The sequence below is a fragment of the Denticeps clupeoides genome, chromosome 5 (genome assembly GCF_900700375.1).
Source record: "Denticeps clupeoides chromosome 5, fDenClu1.1, whole genome shotgun sequence".
NCBI lineage: Eukaryota > Metazoa > Chordata > Actinopteri > Clupeiformes > Denticipitidae > Denticeps > Denticeps clupeoides.
The window spans coordinates 15,037,683-15,055,489 of record NC_041711.1 but is presented as its reverse complement, the minus strand read 5'-3'; the positions used below and the strand labels follow the sequence as shown (position 1 = coordinate 15,055,489).

The window sequence follows — 17,807 nt, the reverse complement described above, 5'->3', positions numbered from 1 at the left end:
AAACACACGAGACAGAGGAGACGACATCAAACAAGGACTTGGGCACTTATCAGTCCCTTCAGAGTGGATTTTAACAAAGAGGAACAATTTTCTTAACGCTTAAAAACAGCCTCCCCACCATTTGTGTCCTAATCTGACAAATCAGATTGAAGGGCTTGCTTTCATCGGGCTTGTAACAGAGTGCCTATATCCTGCCCATTATTGTGTCTTCCACAGACCAGGGGGATTATTATCTGCACACTAGAGTGCCCTTGGTTTCTTTTTTTTTTTACATGTTGCTTAGGTCTAATTCAGCAATCAAATCCTGTTCCCTCGATTCTGAGAGCAGCTGAGAAGTTCTGCATCTTCTCCTGCCTCCTCCCAGCCTCTCTGGCCTGAGATGGACTATCTGATCCTGCCTGGGGCCGCCTGATCTGCAATTCCTGCTCCGAATGTGAGCGCAAAATCTTTTCCCCTTCATGATACCGCAGACCTGTACAGTCAAACTGTAAGTCTGTACGTCGTGTACACAGGTGCAACCAAGTATTTTTCTTGAATTCTGGTCATGGATGAATGAAACACCCCTCTCTTCAAATACAATATTTCTTTGTCAAATATATTACAAAAATCAAGCGTATGTGTTCATGTATTTCTCTTCTTTTGCTGCGTTTCCTATCAAGGATGAGGAAACGCCTAGCATTGCTGCCTTTAAACCAGACGTCCGCAAAACTGAAGGTTCAAACCACGCTTACTACCACTGTGGGATTTTCCCGGGAAATGTAATAGAAATGTACACAAAGCACACCGTTTCTTCACTAAGTAACTACCATTTTTGTTGGTGTGTCATTATTTCTGCCACCCAGATCTTTAATGATTATTTCATAAACAGATTGACAGCTACCACACATGCTAATTCCTCATTCTGGATCATTTAAAACAACGCCCGCCAATGCATTACATGCATAAACATCGTGTTTGATCTATCTATTTTATAAGTCCTGAGATCTTCGACATTACGCTAAGAGCTTTTCAACAAGCCCCATGCTTAGCGCCAGTTCAAAAATAGTGCCCATTGATACATACTCAAAATGTATTCTGAGGGACATATTTTCCATTGAATGTTTACTAATGTCACATTCACTAGTTCCACCCATTAGAATGCTTGAATTAAAGCATTCTGCATTCATTCATTAACAACAGCAGTGAATCAGATGTACAGACTCCTCCCTTTTTAAACTTTGTTCATAAAAAAACTTTTCTCCTGGGTGTCAGAAATAATTGCACACCAACAAATAGAGCTGAGTGGGCAGTTTGTTCCTCCTCTACAACATTAAAGGAGATGCATTTAATGTGACATTAGCAAACACTTCCCATGCAGCACATCTTACACGGTACCAGGAAAACAAGACCCTAGTAGCACGATCCACTGGAAATCGTCATAAAATGCGATTAGTTCAATAATTAAGTAAATAAGAGCACGTGGTGTTGAAAATCTGGGCAGGTAGCGCAGGTCAGGTAGGGGTGGCCCTGTAGCATGCAGAGCGCCTGACACAGGAAGAAGAAGCTGTGGGACCAGTACCTCTAAGCAGTCCCGTATCATCCTGGAAATGATCGCTGTTGAAACCTAAACATAAATATTTCAACATTGAAACGTGCGGTAACACCATTACAGAAACTCATCAGATTCAAAAGCAAGGGGACAACTGGCATAAACTTGGATGCGTTCGCCTTCCCGCACTCAATTTTTACTAAAAACAGTTTATTCCAGTTTAATATGGGACTTTATGCGGCTCTGTCCCCCAGAACAATTTAATCGCTTTCTTATTAATGATTTAGATAAGCGTAGTCTTTAATGAAAGTTGAGTATTTTTAAAAACAAGACATCCCTGCAATTAATTTCAGCCTAATGTCCCATATTAAAAATGAATAGTCCCCAGACAGAAGACATTAAAGACACACATAGGACACAGGGACGAGGAAATGACTGAGCAGGCATGGAAGGGGTAAAAAGCTGTTTCAAAGCAGAAAATTTATAGATTTAAATATGAAAAAGACAAATAATAAGAAAAAAGATGACAATGTGCCAGGATCTTATGTGAGGGGCATTACCATTTCATCCTAATCCTCCAGTAAAGCGCTACGAGTCAAACTCCATTCATGTTGTTTTTTTGGCGGAAGCTATCAAAAGGCAGCTGGCATGCGGTAATATTCAAGATGGGATCAGCGCAGTGTCGCGTGTAATAACAACACATCACTTGCAAAGACGGGGCCGGAAATGGGATTCTCGTTCCCAGGCCACTCTGGGGCCTGCTGCAAAAATGGGTTTGTACCGCGGGGAGCGTCGTTCGCTTGGATGAATGGACGGGCATCCAGAGCCCGGGATGGGTGTTAGCACAGCATCGCATTCATGTTAAGGCAGCAAAAGGGGCTTTATGATGCAAAGGGAACTCGAAACACAACATTGACATGACTTGACTGATGTGAACGTTTAGGTCAGCCAGCATACATACACACTTGAACACTGAAAGGCATTGTGGGTTTTCACCATTGGTGGACTTACTTCCTGTAGGAATCAAGTCCCTGTCTGGAATGAAGAGTTTATACCCATAATGCTTTTCTAGAATGTCGGGGAGGATCTCCAGGGCGAAGCGTTCCTCCTCTCGTGTCTCTTGGCTCCACTGGTCAGGGTCCACTTTGGTGTAGGAAAGGTAGGCATCGTAGTCCTTGTTCTCTGTGAGGCACAAAGGGCTAAATCAATATGACATCACAAAAAATGTTAATTCAATCGAATAAAGAAGTTTTGTGGAGTATTTTATTAAGTCATTGGGTAGCCAGTAAGAAGGTAAGCTTGCAAGGTTTGAGTGATCATAACCAGATTAATGGTACATTCAAAAAGGGACAAATGTCTTTAAATTTCTGCATAGATAGGAAAAGAAGGCTATTAAATGACTTGCTGTCAAGATTAAATTATACATTGACCAAAATATAAGTTAAATAGACTTTTTTGTTTAGAAACAGGTTGGAAAAATTTAATTTTTTACAATTAAAAGTGGAGGCTTTATCAGCATCTAAATATTTTTAATGTAATAAAGTTGAGGGAATAATCAAGTTCTCTGCAAAACTGAAGCCCCGTGCTTCAGCTTTTACAGTTTATGTGCAATTTCCTAAACTGTTTTGCCAACAGAAGAATGAACCGCGCCACGCCGCCAAAGCAATGAGTATTGAGTGGACCCAGCGTGCGGCATTGATCACTGCTCCAAAGTCAGTCTGCCTCCAGAAGCCAGCATGCACACAAATTACAGAAGTCCACCTTAATGGCGTCTGCTCTGAAACACAAAGCCAGTCATAAAGAAAGATACTACAATATTTTCATATCTATTATTTTCCGTCGTGTGTGTGTCTTTAGGGCATGAAAAGGAGTAAAAGTAGTACAGTCACCTTTCGGCACGTACACTAATGGTGATATCAATGTTCCCAGACTGAGAACATTGCTGGGTTTACATGCTTTTGTTCATGCAGGTTCACTCTGCTGCATCTTCAATACGGGGCGTGAATGGATTTTGGGAAAGGTTTGAAACCCTGACCAGAGATGCTGCTGTTTACTTAGAAGCCATATGGGGAAGGTCCTCCTTAGCTCTACCAAACCACCAAGCCACGGTCTTCTTCCCAGCACTTGTTAGTGGCTCCTGGGCGCATGCTATGTATCCTTCACACACTTGCAGATTCAGACATCGCTCCATCTGGCAAGGTGCTGCATGACGCCCACGCCGCGGCACCCTCACCGCCGCTCCTTCCAGCTACTCGGGGGGAAGGTGGGTAGTGGCCGGGTGGAGAGGCATTTTTATTTCTTCTGCTGATCCGTTGCCAAGCAATGCCACCTCCAGCTCGCCAAGCACATTATAAACACCTTGTTGGTTCAGGCGGGAGAGTAAAAGCCGGCGTATAGGTGGCAAGCGTCCATCGGTGCATGAAAGCCATGATTGATGGAGGATTGGAGGGGATTAAATGGAGAGGAGAAAAGGCCCAACATGACGAAGTGGCAACAGAATGGCACTCCTGTACGGGAGAACGCACCCCATCAACTTAACCCCCCCCAAAACAGGAAGTGGCAGCCTGCCAGCGTTCCTTCCCTTTCTCCAGTTCCCCAACAGTTCTAATTCAAGCACTGAGGAGTTTAGCACAGTGCACACGGTTCTCTTGTTGCTCTCCAACTTGTTGAGTGTACGTCTGAAAATCTCATTGCAATTTGTATTTTCCTCCATTGCACAAACATATGATGGCCACTCTCTGTCACCAGAGGCCAGATGGTGGCGTTTACCTGTTTTACTGGGAGTGATGGACGTGCAGAACAGAACAGGCCAGCAAGGAAATCTTTCACACACTACTTCAGTGACTTATTATTCCAGCGTGTCGTATAAACCTGCAGCAGATCTAATGCATACAGTATTTAATGCAAAAAATGGCAATAATTCACCAGTCGCTTTCGCAAATGCCACCCTGTGCCAGCCTCAAAGAAAGTGTGGGACTGCCTGAGATCATGGGAGCCGGTTTTATCCTTCTCTACAGGCCCGTGGTAGGAAATTCGCGGCAGCAGGTGTGATCCATATGCAGTGGCGTTGGCTCACTTCAGAGCGCAGACGCCTCCATCACGCCTCCCCTCATATCAGTGCCATTTTCAAATGTTTAAAATGCAGATTTTTTTTGCCTTTCCTTATAATTAAAGTTTTGTCAGTTACTATTAAATTAGCATGTGGATGATAAACATGTTTACTTCAGTGTTCGTAATTTGTGGTAAAGTTTGTAACTATGTGGTGAAGAACTTAGGTTCCAAATATCTAGAAAGCAGAAGGATTTTCAGTTCATGTCAATGCATGATAATTTGCATGTTTTCATAGACAATAATTGTGATTAAGTAATTAAGTACCTGAACATGTGACCAGGGTATAAAAAAATTACAAGAGCCTTTATATATTTCATTCTGCATTAAAGTTAATGGAAGATATGGTTGGGCCACAGAGGACCCAGAACCTCCTAATCTTTTGAAACTCTATCCAAGTTCGTGAAAAAGGAAAAAAACTGCTGGGTGCATCTGGTGGACCGATATTGGGAATTTCAGATATAGTGAAGCCTCCTTTAAGATGTGGTTGGAGAAAGAAGTCGGAGGAGGAATAATCACGCTCTCCGAGAGCAGATCCGCGATTTCTGAGGACAAAGAGCTGGGACTCAGAAGGGGCTCAGAAGCTCCCTCTCTTGGATGAGAGTGAGGCGCGCTCACCATACAGATGCTGGGTGAACTCGCCAACTCCTCGCTCGGCCGATTTTTTTTGTCGATCCCCAGGGATCAGTCTGGCTGCAGCTCTGCCCACCCACCAGCAGCTTGCGAGGTGCACGTTCTCATCAGATAAGGCTTTTATCTCAGATAACTGTTGGTCAACTAGACAAATGAAAATAGATAAATAAAATATCCCATCCGCATTGCAGAAATGCCCCAGCAGCCCAGGTGAAGCCCGGGGAAGCCGCTGCAGTGCTGGACATGAGTGTTTGTGAACGGGGGCGTGTTCTCTGTGCAGAATAATCACCTTTGCGGGAGGGGGGTTGGGGGGAACGTGCTGCTCTGCTGGGACCTGCGGGCTTATTGAAAGTGATCCCCTTAAACAGAGAGCAAATTGAAAATCTGTTTCCTTCGTGCCATGCAACACTCGCCCAGCACAATTAGAGGAGACAATCGCAGCTCGGCATTAAGTTCCAGGCTCAGGTTCTTGGTCTCCATGCCAGGCTTCCTTTCTTGATTTTTTTTTTCTATTATCGCAAAAAAAAAAAACCTTTTCCTTGGAAGCCTGCCCAACATAGCTGGTAATGACTTTCATGGAAACGTCCGATGCGTCAAGCGTCAAGGTGAGAAAAAAGACGAGCTGATGAGACAAACCAAGATTGGGTGGGGAGGGCGATTAGGGGGTAGGCCACCTTTCAGTATTAATGACACCTGCTCCCTGACACGTCTCTCTCTCTCTCTCTCTCTCTCTCTCTCACTCTCTCTCGCTGCCTCCTAAAGTAATCTGCAAATCTCGCAATACATTCACACTGCTTCTCTACAAACTCTCATTAAGGGAAATCACTCTGGATTGATGATGAAGAAGAAGAAGAAGAAGAAGTTTTTATATCGCCCATACAGTCACTGCTTAATCTCTTGCCATTAAATCAAGAATGGAAAAAAAAAAGTTTATAATTACACTGTTGATAATTGGCGAGGAAGAAGACGAGGAAGAGAAGTCTTTTTGCTTGACAGCCACATCAGTAAAAACGGCCTAATTAGTCGCTGTGAATGAGAAATCTTGCACATCCACAGACTGCAGTTCTTTTGTATCTGCTGCATTGTGACCTATGTGATATGTAAGTATTTTCATTAAAAATATGGCTGTCAGGTAAGAACACACTTCTCTTCAGATGGGTTTCGGTGACTAGGTTCCCCTCCTTTTGAGAATTAAACCTTTCAAAACACTTCATTTGGAATATGCATGCATGTTTCTACCGTAATGTGACAAGCTTCTTAAGTCTATAGTTTTTGAAAGGTTTTTAATTGGATAAAATATTAATTCTCATGACATGTGAGATCATGCATCTGATCTTGAAAACCAGAACGCCCAATTCTATGAAACTGGAACCGTGCGTTCTCCAAATTTCCAGTTCCTGCTACCTTTTCAGCATACGAAAGGAAGCAAGTGTTTTTACAATAAATGACAAGACTTCTATACACACACGTTCACTCATCTACAGCTCACCTCCATCCACGTCTTCACTCCCAAAGTGGTTTCGGTAAAACAGCATGAGCTCGATCTTGTAGCATTTGTAGAGGGTCACCAGACAAATGAGCAGAAGAAGGATGGCCCCCAGACCTCCGGCCAGCTCTACTGTGTACATGAGCTCTGCTGAGGGACAGATGGACAGAGGAGGATGACACAGAGAGAACATGTCATTTCAACTGCAGCTTCACTTTAAAGCAGTAAAAATGCACACAGAATGCATGCTGATAGCAGAATACTGACTACAATAAAGCGACATTAACGACTACTGCCACCTACAGGAGACCGATAATAATAATAATAAAAACACTAGACAATAGGCAGCTTTTGTTCTATAGCAGCTACTGTAACCTTTGTTCACAGCTGAAATGTTGTCTTCCTGAAGAACAAGCCCAGGCATCAGGCCTGCGAACAACAATTTCAATTTACAGTTTAGCACTCATGCGGCAGCCAACTGAACGTGTGCGGTCTGCTGCAATGAAGGCATTACACACAGCGGAGGATCATGGGCTTATTCTCGCTGCAGCATTAAATAAACTGTCCATGAGGAGTGCTTTCTAGCCTTGTTACAATTGTCAGGGATGTAGCCGTCACCACCGACATTTTTATCTATTATCCAATTTTTTGAACAGAATTGTCTGACAAGAATATTCACCTAGTTGCCTGTTTTACAGTGACTAAACAGGAATTAGACTACATTTACAAAAAGTGAACAGTTAAATCAAATCATAGAGGAAATTTATAGAGGAAAAATGCTTTATGAGGTATTAAGCCAAATGAATCATGGTGCAACCATCCCAAGGGCAGAAAAAGCAGATGAACAGGAGAGACTGGCTAAACCACCTTCACCTCATTATTCACAAGATACCTACTAACCAAAGAAATTCTAATTATTCACATGTATCAGTTTGGTATACATTCCTTAGCAAAGGCAATCATGAAATACTATTGTTAAATGATTTATTATTATTATTTAAAAAAATTATTATTGTAAAATAACTCATTTGCAGTGAAGGTCACCATAGTATTTTCAACGGTCCTTTGTTTCACCAAATTAGCAGATATCTTCTTGATAATTAAAAATGCAAACTAGCAGCGGTTTGTCCACTGGCCAATATTAGTTCCAAGCTCTTCCATTGGCCATTCACACACCCCGCAGTGTTCATGACAGATCTGCTAATAATACCTAAAGAGGGCCTTCAAAACGAGCACAATGAAAATCCCACTGAAAAGAGCGCATGCATCAATCAGACGCTACGCGCATCATGGGAGTGTGTGATGGCAGGAACGCAGTAAATAATAATACAGCAATAGAATACACCCAGGAGAGGTCGAGCCTGCAGTTCCATTTGATGTCCAGAACATTCATCTATGAAGTGAAGTTTTGTCGCTGTCATACACAGCAAGTGACACAAATGTGCCCTTGGCTTTTAACCCATGTAGGGTAAGTTGAGCCCAAATCCGTGATTATGAATTAATTAATGAATTGATTCATAAGCATGTGATTTCGGTAAATTATTAATAATTCCACCTGATTGACAATTTATGGCCCTGTGTTTTCAGCCTTCCTCCACAGGACATTGTGAGAATCATTAGTTGTCTATAGAGATAGTTCTCTGGTTGAGAGAGGTCTCCAAGATATTAAAACAAACTCACTAACTCGCTATCCAAAAATCCAAAATGTCCAAAAAAAAAAAAGGTAGCCAAAATAGCCAAAAATGTGAAAACCATGTGAATGAGAGATGCTGAAGCTCATGGCAGGAGGTCTGGTAACTTCAGATCTTCTGGATAGTCAGAGCAGTGTGAGATGATGGCGGAGGTGTGTTTCTATCTGCTTCTTCCTCCTCATTCCAGAAACGACCTTCGCCACCCCTCTTCTGCCTTTCCTTCAGCTATGCATTTCATCTGCCTCTCCTTCCTCCATCCCTCCTGCCTCTTCTCAGCCCTTGACCTGATTGGCTATGTAATCTGATGAGCACATGTCACTCACATGAGATTAAATTACAAAGACCCCGCCCCTCCGGCAGGCAAAACGGTCAGGAAATTAAGACAAAGTATTCCCTGGCCGCTGGGCACCGTGCCTCACTTATGTACTGATGGATTTGACGAAGCTGCTCGGCATCTCGTGATCCATCATCTCTCCCACCTCTCCAGCGGCGCCAGGGCAGCGTTCGGAGGAGACGCTGCCATTCCGATTTGTCAATCGTGACATTTGTATTGCGGGCTGCGGGTGGAAGGGCGGAATGCTCGCTCTTTGAGGGAGGGAAGAGTGTGACGGATTGGATTCATTGTTAGGGAGAGCAATGGGAAGAGATTGACTTGGAATGTGACTTTGGGGGCTTTCATGGTGGGTTTGGCTTTGAGTGCCCATTAATTTCAGACTGAAAATGATTTCTCTGACAGCTTCTCTTCCGGCCAAGAAATGATGATAAATGCAGATCTAACATGAAGAAAATAAACATGCAGAGCTCAGCATAAAACCTTCAAGGAATTCAAATAATAATAAAGACAAGGATTAATTAAGTAGATTTTAAGTATGAAAAATGCATAGAAATGCATGAAAACATAAGGAATATTTGAAGGTTCAAAGGCCTTCAGCCAACATGAGAAGCATCCCTCACCAAATCCCCGGGGATGAAATGAAAAATAAAACCAACTCTGTTGGTGTTCAAGGCGTATTTGTGAAACAAAAAATATATACATTTATTTATGAATGTCTTTTTCTCTCCTGGTGTCCTCCAAAGGCCCAGTAATTTCTCCAGCCTCACACACATGAAATTATTATTGCCTTTGTTTCCAAAGTGTACTTGGACACAAATAACAATAATAACAGCAGTTAAAATAAAAGGAGGACAGCCAACCAATCGCCATTCATCAGGAAAGCTCACCAGCACTTCTGGCAATGGTCAGAATGCCACTGATTGTGACAGAAGAGCTGTCGTTAATGACTTATTAGAGGTGGCCAATGCACCAGAGGCCGTAATGCAGAAAACAATTACCAAAGAGCTCGCAAAGGTGGGAGCGAAAAGCCCCGTGGCCGTGGACCAACTACTTACATAATGGGAACACAGGAGGACTTAAAGCCCAGAAGATTTACAACTGGCCATTTCAGACCGGCAGCCAAAATCCATTGATTGGCGCAGAGGAGTAGAAGAAAGCTTTCTCCACAGACGCAGGCCTGTACAAACAAGGAACAATCTTAACACGGGCTAGCTGCTCTAACCCCGTTAACACACGCAGACCAATGAGAATCCAGCTCAGATCTTCGACAGAAAGGACACTCTGACATTTTCCCCAAGGGTTTGAGATGATTTCCAAGACAAATGTTTCCAATAGTAGCCATTTGTACAGGACAAGCAATTATAAACTCTTCACTGTGATTTAAACTACCACTACTCCTACTAATACAAATTAGGGAGTCTGGAAAGCTCAGGTTGAGATGAAGACAGTCTTTAAAGCCCATGGATCATCTTTAAAGAGTGGACCCTTCAACGATAACATCACATCTAAATTCATAATCAGTCTGTTTTCTGTTCCTGTAAGGCAAGCTAGCAGTCCTGGTACCCAAAATCACCCTGGAGGAGCACATTTTCCAGCATTTAATGGAAATGGACCTCATGGAACTGAGATTAAGGCCAGAACAGAACTGTGGGAAATTGATTAAGGGGGCAAATATCGAGTTTCCTCATACTAAAAAAAATATTTCTACATTTGTGTCCTGGGAGGAGTGGAGGAGAATTCCATGGAAGCAACTGAACTGCTCTCAAGCGTTCCTCAGATAAGCAGCATGGCAGTTTTAGAAGATGGGTGATGGAATAAAAAAATCATGTTTTTATGTACAATTTTCAACTATGCTCTTCCACTGTAAGTATGTGGCAGGCCAAACCTGCATTATAACTGCAAATCAGGCACTTAAAAATGTCAACTCATTAAAACAGTTAAAATACTGCCTATACATGAATTTTAGGTATTGTAGATATAGATTTGATCTTTTATAACATGCATCCTGAGGCTTCCTTTCTACACCAAAGGCCTGCAGATAATTTTTCTTAAGTTTTAAATGGTGTCAAATGCAGATAAGCAGCCTCGGCACACCAAAATAAACAATGCATTAAATAAGAACTATAGCAGGTAATGACATCTTCAAAGACACTTTAATTCCTCGCTGTAAATAGCCATCCTATTTTTAAAATCACGGTCAAGGCTCCGTCTCTCTTTTCTGCTTTTAAGTAGAGCTGCACGCTCCCATGCGCTACCACAGCTCCATTATAAGAGACAGAGGAAAGTCTGACCCCAATCTTCAGCCATCAGGCCCACTCATCTTCAGCAGTGGGTTGATAAAAGTTAAGAAATAAGGCGCAACGTTGAGCATCTCCATCAATATCAGTCCTCTGCGGTTGGCAGCGCTCATCCACCAACGCCCAGCACAGTCCTGCCCAGCAGGTGCACATGCGTATGCATGTTGGCACAAACACATACATGTGTGCCTCTCAGTGTGTGTTTGTTGCGCTTTCTATTTGATTTGTGTGTTTGTGTGAGACACTCAATTTAGTGTGCCAGAATAAATCAGGCCAAATTGAATTTAGCTCACCCCTTAGCTCCCAGAAAATAAATGTTTATTTCCAGTTAAGCAGTTTGAATGTTGCCCATGTGGAGCTTTTTGGAACACAAAGTGCATTAAAGAAACATACTAACCAAAAAAAGGAATAGACACCGCAGTCGGCAGCCATTTTGGGCCATTTTGCAGTAAAGGGGCCGACACAGGCTCCTGTAGTTTATAGAGAGATGTGCATGTCAGAATAGAACCTTTCATATTCCGAATCAAATGAATCTGGGGCGTCATCAAAGTCTTCTCAAAAGAGTCAAACTTAAAAAAGCGCAACAACTCGCTATGCAAAAATATTCAAGACTGATGGCTTTCAAGCCACGGAGGGAGAACCTGAACAAGTGTTCTAATGTGAGGATGTCACCACAGAAAAGAAAGAAGTGGAACTCGCCAGAAACAACAGTGGTCCACACATGAAAGGAGACTTAAAAAGAAACGAGGCAGGATCAGTTTGCGCCACTCAGCAGAAGGCTCAGAGGAGGGATGACAGCCATGTCTCAGCCAGGACAGACAGACCACTCCAGGTCTCGTGCCCATAGATCCTGCAGAAATTGACATGAGGTAAGGAAGGGATGGGCTGGCTGAGGATGCAACGTGCAGAATCTTGTGGGACCCAGATGCTCCCAAAGACTATCGGTACCAGTGTTCCAAAAAGAGGTGTAAGATTTGTGACAGAAAGACGAATAAGAAACAGTTCATTTTGAAACGAGAGACCGACATCTGCACTTTGTATCAAGAATGTGCGAGAGTGCATTAATATTAAAGGGGAGAGTTATAGATGAGCGGGTGTTCATTGGCCCGCCATTGTCAGCTCATCTGTGTAAAATGCGGAAAGATCTGCCCCAAAGTGATGAACATGTCCTCGTTTCCGGAAGGTTTATATGTCACAGTTACATTTACAGTTCCGCTCCAGCACTCCGCTCGCTAATGTTTAAGTGACCTATTAAAGTGTGAAGACCTCTTTATGTGGAAAATAATCTCAAGCCGGAGGTCGACGCCGGTTAACTCACCCCTCCATTTACCTCGCACATCCAAAAAACTCTTTATTTAGCCCAGTCCCAGTGAACCTGCACGGCACAGGGCAATTTCATTTTAATATACTCCAAAGGTGCAAAATGAAATAAGGTATTTAAAAAAAATTACAGCTCTACTGAAAAAAAGCCTCAGTGGGCTCTACGTTCCCAGAGCTATACTATGTAGCGTGTGAGGCATGTTCACTAATCTCCGATTCACCCACCCAAATAGCTGAATTACATGCTAATAATCTGCAAGTTGGTGTTGGTACATTGCATAACAGGATAAAATAGCCCTGAGACTACGCATCTCTGCGTGAATGCCATGAATGTAAATATGAATGCATGAATACGGTGCATATACTGCATATATTTCTTCATAGGGTCACTCACAGAGTGTGATGAATATCGATTAAGGCTCTCAATTGTTTAAAAATACGTTAAACATTTCATTCCTAGCTATAAACTATTAAAAGGAGGTTCGAGCCACAATATTATGCTTGCACGTACGTGTTGATGGCGTCAATGGAGGCGCTTTCCATTCACTTCAAATTCGCCATTCACCATTCACCAATCAAATCCATTTAGGCATTTTTCCAAACTGCTACAGGGAAGGAAAATGTTGGCTGTATTGCAGATTAAGCGGCTATGTTGCCATGTGTGAGAAATAACAACTGGTTGGCGCTTATGTTCTTCCTGGGATGAAAGTGCAGAAGTGTTCTGACTCTACACGGAGCGTCATCACGCAGTCAAGCCTGCGTGAAGAATAAAGCATCAGGACCAGCGGGCGATACGTTCTCTGGTCTTCGTGAAGAGTGAGTCACCGGAAGCTCAGCCTGCCAAGTACTGCACATACACTACATTAACTCTATTGTCTCAGTCTGGTTTCTGAAAGTTCTTAACCCGGAAAATGGCCCGCGCTTCAAGCTGAGCGTCTCTTCTCATCTCTCTCTCACCTCTCAGCAGATGTGCACTGAGCCTGTGTACATCTTAAAAAAGAAATAGGAACCTCCTGCTTGTTCGTCTCATGTATCATCCTGCTATCTTTAGATCAGGAACTCTGTTGTCTTCCAAATCTTAAAATTTACATGGAATAAATGGACCTGAAGGAGCAATCTGGCTGACAAGTTAACCCTAACTTCTGTGCAAAGAGGTAAGAACTTTGACATATCTCATCCAGCACCTGCTTGATTTAGAGACCTGGTTATTATCCTGGCCGAATCTGGATAGTTTATACTCTTCTGTCACCAATTAACCCGTGAGGGACAATTCCAGGTCTCAGAAGCACAAGGAGCTACAATTATAAGACTCTGTGGGTTAGCAGGGCCCTTACCCCTCTTGATGAGCTGGATGTTGGCCTGCCTCCTGCCGTTGCCATTCTCCACGTAGCAGGAGTAGTTTCCCAGGTCGCTCTCCTGCACAGAGTCGATGGTGAGGGAGATTGACACCTCCTGCTCTCCAAGGTGCTCTCGGATGGTTCTGGATGAGGGCAAAGAAGGATAAGAAAAAACATCAGCATCGCGGAAGCCCTTGACAAGTGTCCATCAACGCGCCCATGTGTGGTTATCTGTGGGATCCTAGGATGCCAGGAGATGTGGATCGCCGGAGAGGCCAGCGAATGGCGCCCCCAGAACTGGGACGAGCGCAGATGGAAACGCGCTCGGAATTGTGGTACACAGCGTGCTCTTCATCAAATTTCGGCAAGATGATAATGACTAATTCAAAAGGGCCAAAAAAAAAAAAGAGAAAAAGACAAATCAGAAGTCTGAGCTTTTTTTTTCTTCTGCACAGTGGGAGCGATAACTAAATAATGAGGTTAAAAAAGAGCTTTTCATATCTGCTGCCATGGAAACTGGAGTCATGCGGGGGGGGAAACGAAAGAAAAAAGAAAAACAATATTTCTTAAAGTAAATGAACCTCCCCTGCTGGGGCTCACGAGAGCCAGAAAAAGAATAAATGGAGAAATAATGTTGGGCTTTCTTTACATTTACAGATATTGCGGCAGTTTGAGCCGCTTTTTATGGCGCTCCAGGTATTGATGCGGCCGGCCTGCCGGCGTGGAGTCAGTGTTCGGGAGAGTGCTGCCCCCTCCCCCCGGGGGGACACTCCAAATGCGGATAATAACAATTAATCATGGGCAAATTCCTCCAGCCACCGAGGAGGGGGGTGAATCAGCTGAATTGCAAAAGAGCGATGCCGGCGCCGGGGACGAGGACAGAAATCCGATAATGGACGATTTGGAGAGCGACTCTTTGCGCACAGTCCACGAAAAGCGCTTCTAATCGGCAGTTTATAACGCTGATAAGGTGCAGATTAGAGAGAGAGAGGGGAAAAAAAAACGAGCAAACATTTGTTTAATTGTAGAACAGAATAGCAACTCGCTCTGCAGCCCTCATCCTCCCCTGAAATGTATTCACGTTTATATTCACTCCTGCGCTCTTGCTGTCTTGTTCCCATTTGACAAGAATCGATTGATGCATTGGATAATTTATGTAATTATGACAATAGTGGCATATTCCCCCATCAATATCAACTCTTGCACTGGGGATGGGAATATGTATGTATGTATCTCTGTATGTAAGGGTTGGCGATCTGTAGTTATGCTGGTCGGGGGGTTGACAGGACACCTCTGTGGAGAAATGCATGGCTCGAGGATTTGAATATTATTTCTGCTGGCTCTGTTTGGTGCCGGGATGGCCTGAGTGGGAGGAGTTTGTGTGGGATTTTCACAGTCACAGTGTTTACGCTGTGACGATGAGCATGGCTTGCCAATCAAACAACTCATTTATTTGCATACTGTGTGTTTCTTATATACTTTGCAGTCTAAATCTCCGGCTACGTCTTGTGTGGGATGAACAATGTTTTTTTCTTTGGTTTATTATCTTTGTTGTTATTGATAAATTATACATTGGAGTTTTATGTGTTAAAGTCATTTCGTCCCACTAGTACGGTAACACTGATGGCACAAAGAGAACAAAAATGATTTCAGACCTTGTTTTAATGATATTGATATTGCAAATGCACTGAGCCTCTGAGAAACCCTGCAGAATAGTTAATAGTGAGAATAGTGCATCCGTGCCTGCACACCAGGTCAAAGGTTAGCGAGTGGGCGAGGAAACAACTCAGGCCCCCACTGAATAGGGAAATGGGAGTGGAAGAGGAGTCCATTAGGGTGGACGTTTCTCGAAAAGCTTCTCAGGCCGCTGTTCAGTGCCGTTCTTCGCAGTGATGGGCTCTCTCGCAGACAGTAAGTGTGCATTAGCTTCTACACTCATGCTCTGGAGTCGTCGCTTGAGTGGCTGCACCGTTGCAGCTCCTGCAATGATGATACACATTTCAGAGACGCTCTGTGCGGTTACAGGCCACTTGCAGGGGGTTAGATGAGCGCTGCCTCCACGGTGATTAACCTCTTATGTTAATCAGAGAGGCTGGAGCACGGTTATGTTTAAAAGTAGTATTTTTTTACCAGGACATTTCTGAGGATGGATTAACCGTTGGCGCAGAAATGCTTTCCCAATAAATCTGATTGCATTTCGTGCTGGAGAACTAATCCACAAAGCAATTATCATTCGGTGAAATTTACGTACAACTGTACAGTGAATATAACAAGTGTACTACACTCCTATTAAAGAGCCAGGTTGATTAACAGTTTCAAATACTTTTCTCGTTTCAGGCAATTGCTAAAATGCTGAAGATGAAGATGAATTTCATCTTTAAACATGAAAATGAAAGTGATTTTCATTGTCATTCTGATACACAGCAAGCACAGCACACGGTGACACAACAAAATGTGTCCTCTGCATTTAACCCAACACACTCACTGAGCAGTGGGCAGCCATGACAGGCACCTGGGAAGCAGTGTGTGGGGACGGCACTTTGATGAAGGGGACCTCAGTGGCACCTTCTGTTATGATCCGGTCCAGAAAGGGTTACTTCGGTGTTTCACGTTAGTCCTGTGTAATGTTTCCTAATCGTATTCACCTGTGTCTAATTGTATAGAGCTGCCCTGTTCGTGTCTGTACTCCGTCGGGTCTTTGTTATTTTACATGTGTCTCCCCTGTCCTGTTCTTCACAAGATTAAACCCCGGTTTCGTGACGTCGTGCAAATGCGTTCTTCTTCTTCATCAAATCTTCTCATCATCTCCGTTCACCTGCCTCGCCATGCCAAATGGCCGTGACACCTTGGTGGTTGGGGATATTAACTTACCACCTCTCTTTTACGAGTCCGCTTCCTAAGCACGTAGCCACAATGAGCCCAAGTATACATCCAAAGCAGCAAAAGACTGGCTCCAACAGGAGCTGCAAAGACCTTTATTCAATAAAAAATCAGTGTGACCTGAAGAGGGCTGAGCACAGGAGATGCTCTTACAATCTGACAGGTGTAGCTTTTTCTAAGAAGAGTGGAAATATTTTGCCTAGTCTAGATGCCATATTGATAGTACTCAGAGTTGTGCAGTAACAAAGTAGATTTACTTGAGTACTGTAAAGTATTTAAGTAGAGTTGTTGAGTAGCTGTACTTCACTTGAGTAGTATTTCACTTCACTACATTTTAAAGACAAATATAGCTCTTTTTACTTCACATTTCTATCTAGTACTATCAATACTGTGCCATTTTCACATCCTTGGCCATATTAAATGTGTGCTGTGTCTGCCTAAAACTAACTATATGACAATGTTCAACCCGTGCAAACATATTGAGGTATGTAAACATTTTATTAGTTACAAGTTAAAGTTTGCAATGAAGTTGTCTGAGCTTTTGGATAGAAGTTAGTGAAATTACTTTGACCACCAAGGCAAAGATTGTCTTCTAAATGTAGTTTATAAAGTTAGCATGTAAAAATGGAGTGTTATACATGACGTTAAACATGAATATAATGTTATGTCCATATCTGTCATCTTAGGCTACTTTTGGAGCACCTGTGTTGTAACGATTTTTTTTTGCTGCATGCCAACACGCAGGCCATACCTGGTAGATGGTACCATGCTGTTTCGTAGGGGGGTATGGCGGTACAATAAAAAAAAACAAAGGTTCTGTGTTGTGCCAGAAATGCTTTGTTGTGTTGTGTATGTGTTGTGCCAGAAGTACTTAAAAATGTAATTTAGTACTTTAACTTAAGTAAAATTTGACAGTAAGATTTTCACTTGTAGTGGAAGTAATCTGTACTTTTACTTTAGTAATGAATGTGAGTACTTTGTCCACATTTTTTTTTTGTGTGCATTTTTTGTGTTTACACTTATGCATTCAGTTTATGGCATGTTTTTTCTTTTTTGGATTTTTATGTCACATTCAAGGTAGGAAAAACTTTTGAAATAATTTATTCTGGATGTGGATGTAGTGGATGTAAATTTTTTTACATCCACTGTATTAGAAAACATTTGCTTTGCAGCATACCTGACAGGTCAAGTTT

The 17,807-nt window shown here is 42.8% G+C and overlaps 1 protein-coding gene across 4 annotated transcripts in view; it reads right to left on the bottom strand.

The window, feature by feature from the left end:
* Positions 1 to 17,807, bottom strand: part of il1rapl1b (interleukin 1 receptor accessory protein-like 1b) — a 219,463-nt gene that overhangs the window by 3,455 nt on the left and 198,201 nt on the right. For 3 of the 4 annotated variants that reach the window (XM_028979445.1, XM_028979443.1, XM_028979444.1), the window contains exons 8-11: positions 13,732 to 13,877; positions 6,759 to 6,905; positions 2,540 to 2,710; positions 1,559 to 1,603 (exon numbers count right to left, since the gene is read on the bottom strand). In XM_028979445.1, coding sequence (XP_028835278.1) covers positions 1,559 to 1,603; positions 2,540 to 2,710; positions 6,759 to 6,905; positions 13,732 to 13,877 — 509 coding nt within the window. The remainder of the gene's footprint in view (positions 1 to 1,558; positions 1,604 to 2,539; positions 2,711 to 6,758; positions 6,906 to 13,731; positions 13,878 to 17,807) is intronic. The other variant, XM_028979446.1, reaches the window with a different exon arrangement.